The 8,651-nt window shown below is 41.3% G+C and overlaps 1 protein-coding gene across 2 annotated transcripts in view; it reads left to right on the forward strand.

Moving 5' to 3' along the window:
- Nucleotides 1-3,187, forward strand: part of SNRPB2 (small nuclear ribonucleoprotein polypeptide B2) — a 10,283-nt gene extending 7,096 nt beyond the window's left edge. For both annotated transcript variants that reach the window (XM_002710962.5, XM_008256357.4), the window contains exons 4-7: nucleotides 273-413; nucleotides 783-833; nucleotides 2,310-2,398; nucleotides 2,842-3,187. In XM_002710962.5, coding sequence (XP_002711008.2) covers nucleotides 273-413; nucleotides 783-833; nucleotides 2,310-2,398; nucleotides 2,842-3,001 — 441 coding nt within the window. In that variant the 3' untranslated portion in view covers nucleotides 3,002-3,187. The remainder of the gene's footprint in view (nucleotides 1-272; nucleotides 414-782; nucleotides 834-2,309; nucleotides 2,399-2,841) is intronic.
- Nucleotides 3,188-8,651: the final 5,464 nt, after the last annotated feature.

Below are 8,651 nucleotides of genomic sequence, written 5' to 3' on the forward strand. Positions count from 1 at the left end.
GTAGTGTAGATATTTCAGTCTTCCTTTTCCCAAATGAAAACTCAAGGTTTTTCTTGTAATAATCATAGTTGAATCTAACTTTGTCCGTGTTGTGAATCATAGGCTATAATTTATTTATATTTGCCACTCAGAATATTTTAACAGATTTCCTTAGGAATATGTTAAAAATTAGCTTGTAGTATATTTGTGTAATAACATTTAAAATATTAATAACTAGTCTTTACAGCCTTCAGCATAGTGAGACATAACCTGTTTTCATATACATAAAACAGCGAATCCAGTATGCAAAAACAGATTCTGATATAATATCCAAGATGCGTGGCACATTTGCTGACAAAGAAAAGAAAAAAGAAAAGAAGAAAGCCAAAACTGTGGAACAGGCTGCAGCAGCTGCTAACAAAAAGCCTGGTCAGGTAAGAGATTAGCATCCAAAAATAATTACTTCTGGATTGAAAGAAATGAGAAAAACAGTTTCACTAAATACAATGCTTGACTTTTGTCCAATTGTTTAAAAAAAAAAAGTAAGACTTATCCTTTTTATGCTCTTGCATATCTTTCCATAATCTTAAAGCTTAAATTTTATGAAACAGTTCTTTAAAATTAGAGCTAGACTTGTCAAAAATAGCTGACATGAATGTATGAGTCAGCGTTAAGAGGCTAAATCTTTACATAGAATTAGTACTCTTGAAATTTATGTTGTTTTTATACAGTACTTATGAATATGTGCTATTGTTTTGGAGGGATTGGAAATTTTAACTCTTTTCCCTATTACTTTTGTCTAGGTAATACCAAATGCAGCTAATAACCAAGCAAATTCAACACCAAATCCTCAGGTAGTATTTTTTTCCATGTAGTGCTTACTCTAGAATAAAATAAGAAAAAATTAATAATAATAATATAAAACAACTTGCATGTCTCCAAAAACAAGATGGTTCCATCTACAAGACATAGTGCTTTACATAGTATATCCTTTAAGAGTTCTCGGAATGATGTAATTTTCTTTAGGTGGAAAAAACAAAACCTCACTTGAGTCCTTGTTTCCCATTATCAGTCAGTGACAATCAAAATGACAGGTTTCAAAGTTGTGGGAGAACACTTTTGTCCCTGCAGTCTGTAGCCAGAGCTCTGCAGACCAGGACTCCAGGTAACTGGTGAGGTGCAGGCCCTGTGCGCTCCACTGACCCAAGCTCCACACCATCTTTTCTAATAAGTTCAGACACTCGTTGAGCAGCTGTTTCTCAGTTACACTTGCTCTCACTTTCTCAGCACAAATATATTTCAGCCTTATTTTTTTAAGCCTCTTGTATAAATGTTTTTAAAACTCCTTGTAAGATTTCCCCACTGAATGCCTCAAGCAGAAATCCTCAGTTATGGGCTATTGGTTTTGTTCTTGCTTCCTTCTCATGCCAGAGTTTGGCAGAATGCTTAAGTCCAAAGACTTCCCTGTATCACTGATTTTTTTTTTTCTTCTTCTTGTTTTAAGTTACTTTTCTTATAAGGTCTACTTCCCTTTTTTGAACTTTTGAGGCATTTGTAAGCCACTTCACAAATGGTAGCACAATTCTCTGGGCCTTGAATTGTTCACTAATTGTCCTTTACACTTGGTATTTTCCATGAAACTAGCCTGAAGACAGAAAGGTCCTTTTCTTACTTACTTTTACTTTTCTTACTTACTTCCCTTTGCCTCTAATTCTCCATGACCTCAATGTAGGGTTTCCAGTGAATAGCTTAATATCTAATAGCAGTGTTTGTTTCTATTTGTAGGCTGCTAGTTACTATGCATACTTCATTTACTTGCAATAAAAAATTATAAATTAAGTCACCAAGTAGTTGTACCCGGTGGTAATCTTTCTAGTTCTAAAGTTTCTTTTATGGTGGAAGGTAGGAAATGCTACTGCCAGGGGTATTGAGTATGATAGTGTTTATCTGAGTCAGGTAACCAGCTGAGGAGGGCTAACGTTGCTACCTTCTCTAGTTTTGTTAGGATCTTTCAGTTTTTAGAAAATCTGATTCCCAGATGCTAAAATATAAATATTGTCTTGAATGCTATTAATTAAATGGTTTCAACCTTTAATAAACTTTGTAATCCCCAAATTTGGGCTGTCTGGACTTAATGCTTCACTCAGTTACTGTTAGGTATGTATTCCCATGGTGTTACTGTTCTTCTAGCTTTGGTGTTTCATGTAGTGGGATTTCACAGTTCTATGTAAACCAGGATGTACTTCTCAAATTTGGGCTTTAATGTAAGAACTAAATGGCTTACAATATTGTTTATACTTACAAACTGTCTTTGCCTCTTCTTTTAATAGGTCCCTGATTACCCTCCAAACTATATTTTATTCCTTAATAACTTACCAGAAGAGACTAATGAGATGATGTTATCCATGCTGTTTAATCAGTAAGTTTTTTCATAAACAAGTCTGTTCCCCACAGCCTCCAGAGAGGACAAATAGCACTTCCATGGGTTGAATACATTTGTCATCACACAGCAGTAACTCCTTTCAGGTGCATTGGTCTGGGATTAATCATGAATTGAAGCCAATCTGCAGATTTAGCAGATAAAAGCTTTACTTTCCTCTAATGTTTGAATTAGTAGTTTTAATTGATGAATAAAAGCAAGAAGCAAACCTTTGATAGAATGACAAAAATTGAATTAGCTTACATTACTCCTGTGGTTCTTTATAGCATTAATAATATTTAGGCTCTTGCATACTACTCAGGTTTCTTGTTATCGGATAGCAGTACTTTACCTGGACCATATCAGGAAGCTGCTCAACAAATTTAAACACATGGCAGACATTTATGTATTTGTATATATTAATGAATTATCTTTCTTCACAGGTTCCCTGGTTTTAAGGAAGTACGTTTGGTACCTGGGAGGCATGACATTGCTTTCGTTGAATTTGAAAATGATGGGCAGGCTGGAGCCGCCAGGGATGCTTTACAAGGGTTTAAGATCACACCATCCCATGCCATGAAGATCACCTATGCCAAGAAATAATGTGTGGGATGGTCACCTCTTAAGGACATGGCTTTATTTATAGTGTTTGTGTTGGTAACATTATGGGAGGGAGTGAGATTTTTGTGAAGGACTTAAAAAATAATGTAGTCTTTCTTTAGCCTTAGTGAACTCTGAAATATGAATGCCTTAATTTTGTATAATAAACTTTTATTTGTATTCTGTATACATAATGCTTTGTTTATTGGCCCATTGACCTATCATCAAACACTTATTCCGGTCTAGATCACTTTTTACGGTCTATAAAACTCTGTAATAGCATGCTTTTCTGGTAGTATTTGGAACAGCTAATGTTATAGCAACATTGAACCATTTTAATAAAAGTTATGGAGAGTTAGATCAACAGAAGCTAGTAAACAGCTGGTGAAAATGATCATCTTGTGTATTAGAAGAAAATGAAATATGGTCAGGATATAAATTTGATTAATGTATGCTTCAAAGAAGTGAGCACAATATTTACCTAAAGCGGGCATTTCTCAAATGTGTTTATTCAGTAAAAAAAAAAAAAGGCCATTTAGGAGTCACTATAGTTCCTGTTTTCTAAGAAAGTAGAAGAAAAGGGAGCACAGCCTTCAAACTGCATTTTACACACTCGCCTCCTGGACAGGCCAGTGCCTAAGGGATATAACAAGGTTAATGTAACTTAGTTGAAATTCAGGAATGCTAAGGGGAAGATTTTCCAATCTGAAATCTTTTTTTTATAAAGCAAATAGGTAATTGACCAAGGGTTGCCAGTACTAATCTTGCTGCTACTTTTGTAATTATTATTTCAAACATTTACAAAGCTCATTTTCCTTGGCATTTTATTTAGACTTAAGGCTATTGACTGCCAACAAAACCATGAATTTCTTTAGAAGTGGATTTTTTTTGCAAATATATGTTAAAAATCTTAGCTATTTTTATGTGTTTGAGTAGGTCATTGAATAAAAGCTTACCTTGTCACTTAGCATATAAATGTGGAAAGACCACATTTAAAATTAATGTAAACATAAGGTTATTACCACATTGTACTTGGGCATGCATAGCAAGGAAAGAACAATGCTTTTTATATTCCTAAAACTGTCAGATCCATAGTCTGACTTCTGAATATTTTAACCTAGTTGTAGAGCTCATTTATTTTCATAAAATATAATGTGAAATACTAGAGAAAATAACCATACTTTAGGGTGTTAAGTAGTGTCAATTGCAATTAACTTTTTTTTAAAGATTTATTTATTTATTTGAAAGGCAGAGTTACACAGAGAGAGGAAAGGTAGCGAGAGAGAGGTCTTCTATCCAATGGTTCACTCCCCAGTTGGCCACAATGGCTGGAGCTGCGCCCATCCGGAGCCAGGAGCTTCCTCTGGGTCTGCCACATGGGTGCAGGGGTCCAAGGACTTGGGCCATCTTCTGCTATCCCAGGCCACAGCAAAGAGCTGGACTGGAAGAGGAGCAGCCAGGACTAAAACCAGCGCCCATACGGGATGCCGGTGCTTCAGGCCAGGGCTTTAACCCGCTGCGCCACAGTGCTGGCCCCAATTGCAATTAACTTTATAAACTGTGTGCTCTCAGTTACTGAGAACAGAAACTCACAGAGTGAGGGTCTGTGTTAGGCTGGGATGGCTGGAGTGGGAGTGAGAATGAGGGAGGTAGCAGCATAGAAGGGGATTGGGTGGGCCTTTTAAGGTCTTGCTTGTACTCGAGGGAAATTAGGAATGATTTTAGAGAATTTTGAAAGTTGAGATAATTTACCAACTGAAAGTCACCCCTTTTTGTGTTCCATTTGGTAAGTATGGGCAGTCACATGCATAGTTGTGTAATAATCATAATCAAGATACAGAACATCCCATTATCCCTAAAAGTTCCCTTGAGTTACATTGCAGTCAATCTGTTACCCCAACCCTCAGCCCTAGGGAGCCACTGAACTGCCTTCTGTCACTGTAGTTTTGTCCTGTGTGGAGTGGAGAGCTCTTGATACTCGTCTGTTGCAACTACAGTTTGCTTTACCAATGAATGGGCATTTAGGTTCTTTCATCTTGAGGCTGTTATGAACACAGTGACCATAAACTGGCGTAAGTCCATGTGGGCTTCTTACACATTTTGTTAGATTTTGAGCAGAGAAGTGATAACCTGGTTTAATATGTTTGATAAAATTTGAAATTTATATAAAAGTTACAGAAATAATGCACAGAACTTCATAAACCCTTCTTATTACCCAATCAATATTTCTGAACCCTTTGAGAGTACAAGGCTACCTCAGAAAGGTATCCTTGACCTAATGACCTTATTACCGTTTAATACTTTAGTGTGGTTTTCATTAAGTACAAGGCCAATCTCCCATGTAACAACATACTATCCAAATCAGAAAGTAGCAATAAGCTCATTCAAGTTCACTGATGTTCTGTTAATGACCCAGGAATGTTGCGTTCAGTTGTCAAGTCTTCAGTCTCCTGTCAGTTCCTTAACCTGTCTTTGTGACCTTAATTTTACATGGAGATTATCCATTTATTTTTGGATATATCTGCACTATTAAAAATTATAAGCTTACAATGATACACTCAGCTTTCCATATCTGTGGGTTCCACAACCTTGGATTCAATCAACAACAGATTGACAGTATTTGGAAAAACATTGTACTGAACATGTAGACTTTCTTACTACTCTCTATAAACAATTTAGTACAATAATTACTTAGCATTTATATTATGTATGGTAAGTAATTTGAAGTGCATGGGAACTTTGAGTGGGTTAAATGCAAATACACTGTTTTTACATAAGGGACTGGAGCATCTGCAGATTTTGCTATCCACTGGTTCACTCCCCAGTACCTACAACAGCTGTGACTGGGCCAGGCTGAAGCCAGGAGCCTGGAAACAAATTCCAGATCTCCCACATGGGTGGCAGGGACCTAAGAATTTGAGTCATCACCCACTGCCTCCAAGGATGTGCAGGAAGCTGGGTCAAAAGCAGAGCAGGCTGTGAGAGCCCAGTGGAAAGAAGGGGCCATCAAAGAAGGAGGTGCCTTTCTCTGAAGGGAGGAGAGAACTTCCACTTTGAATATGGCCTTGTCTAAATAAGGTCGGAGTTGGTGAACTCACGAGGCTTCCAAAGCCTTGGCAGTTCATGACAAGAGCCTTGGGTGATTACTGACGTCATAAATAAGAGTGTCATTGTTAAATCAACAATAGGAGTCACTGTGCACCTGCTCCCCATGTAGGATCTCTGTCCTTAATGTGTTGTACTATGTGAACGGTATAACTAGTACTCAAACAGTGCTTTATACTTTGTGTTTCTGTGTGGGTACAAACTGTTGAAATCTTAATATATACTAAATTGATCTTCTGTATATAAAGATAATTGAAAATGAATCTTGATGTGAATGGCAGGGGAGAGGGAGTAGGAGATGGGATGGTTGCAGGTGGGAGGGAGGTTATGGAGGGAAAAAGCCGCAATAATCCAAAAGTTGTACTTTGGACATTTATTAAATAAAAGTTAAAGAAAAAAAAAAAGCATAGCAGGAATGCAAACCCATGCATTCCCATATGGGAAATGGGCAACATCTTTACTGCGGGCCGCAGTGCTTGCCCCAGCTGCCGTGTTTCAGGCACAGCTGCTGGGAACAAATACTGGCTGCATCACTGCAAGTATAAACTCCACTTGTAAGCAAAATTTTGCTCCGCATCTGTCGCTCCCCCTCTTCGTGGAGGAACGACACAGGACCCTGCGCTGTTCTTTCGTCTGCTCGGCCCTCCCCGGGTTTGCTGCTGGTTCTTCCCGGGTTGGCTACTATCCCTTCCACCTCCGTGGAAGGGCAGTTCCCCCTGGCCGCATTCCCCACTCCCGCAGGGGAGCGGCACACCACCGGCCGGCTCTTCTCGGGGCTGCACAGGCGTTCCCTTAGATGTTCCCTGAGATGTTCCTGGTGCATGCCGTTTCTCTCCTCCTTTATAGTCCTCCTCCGCCAATCCCAACTCGGCTGCCCACACGCCGAGTACGCTGCTCTCCTCCAATCAGGAGCAAGTCCTACAGTTTATTAGTTGAACTGGAGGCAGCTGTGCGGAAGCTGTTTACTTCTCTCCCAGCGCCATATTGTGGGAGAGCAGATGCATAGAATAAGTCCTAATTCCAGCAACTCAGTCTAGTCCGGTTTGCTCCCCACAGATCCCCCTTTCTTTTTATTTTTTGGCGTTGATACGCGCCTGTCTTCGGTGTCCCGCGGCACACACTCTGCTCTACTTGCTAGAGTTGCCACAGGCTCTTACAAGTCCTATCAGGCAAACCGAATCCAGGTCCTCTCTTCGCCATGTTATGAGGAGGTTTTTAGGCGCTGATGCGTGCCTGTGTTCGGTGCCCTGCAGCGCATGCTCTGCTCTGCCTGCAGGGGCTTACAAAACCTAGCAATCAGGCAAACCGAATCCAAGCCTTCTCAGCACTGTGTTGTGGGGAGGCCTTATTGATGTTAATTCGTGCCTGTCTTCGGTGACCTGCGGCGCATAAGCTGCTAGCCGCCGCAGGTGCTCATCGTGCTCATCGCCTCACTTAATCAGGCAGACCGAATCCAAGCTCTCACATTGCAGTGTTGTAGGGAGGCCTTTCTATTTCTCTATTTCTCTATCTCCGGGCATTCCTATTTCTCCCATTTTACTTCTGTCTGCCAACATTCCCATTTCTCTCACTCCACTTCCAAACTTCTGTTTCTCTTATCCCCGCAGCTTCCCGCTGCCCGCCCCGAGGCTACTTCTCGGCGGCTTCCTGGCTGAGCCGCTTCAGCCCGCGCCTCTTTCATCTGCGCAGCTTCCCGGCTTTGCGCGGCTTGGCTTCGCGCACTCCGCGGTCTCCACGCCTTCGCGTCTGCACCACGGCCTCGCGCCAGCCCCGTTCCCTATCTATTCACGCCCCGTGCTCTCTCTGCACGCGGCGGCTTCCGCGAGTAACACAGCGTAGCTTACGTGTCCGCCACTAGCATTCAATCTAAGTTCCCCGGGCTAGCCTGGCGAATTCAACCCAGCATACGTCTCCGCCCCACGATTTGGCTTCCCGTCCTTTGCTCCCCGGGCTAATCAGACGGATCCCAATCTGGCTTACGTTTCAGCTTCTGGTTTCAACTTTTCGCCCCCTATTCCCGGGCTAACTTGAGAATCCCAAAGTGGCTTTCGTTTCCGCCTTGGCCTGCCCCCCGCGGCTTCAATTTCCCTAACATTTTTCTCTACCCGGTATGTTTCCCCAAACTTTCCTCCAACGATATTCCTCCCTCATTTCTCCTGGCCTCTCCCCACAGTCCGCATCCGAGTCTGTTTGTTCTAGCTTTCACTTTCGCTTTCGACCTTAGAGATTTCTCCCAGCTTCCCCCCGTAGTCCGTATCTGAGTCTATGCCTAGGCTTTCAATAGCTTCTTCCGGCACCTTTTTCGTCCGGCTTTTCCCTAGGCTGTTTGCTAGTCTCTCTCTCCGATATTTTCCCTAGGCTGTTTGCTAGTTTCTCTCTCCGATATTTTCCCTAGTTCTTCCCGTTTCTTCCCTCCTAAGTTTTTTATCCGTCCTAGGTTTCCTATCCAAGCTAGGTTTCCTATCCGAGTCACGGCACCATTATGTCGCTCCCCCTCTTCGTGGAGGAACGACACTGAACCCTGCCTAGGCTTCATATCCGAGTCACG

The sequence above is a fragment of the Oryctolagus cuniculus genome, chromosome 11 (assembly GCF_964237555.1).
Source record: "Oryctolagus cuniculus chromosome 11, mOryCun1.1, whole genome shotgun sequence".
Taxonomy (NCBI): Eukaryota; Metazoa; Chordata; class Mammalia; order Lagomorpha; family Leporidae; genus Oryctolagus; species Oryctolagus cuniculus.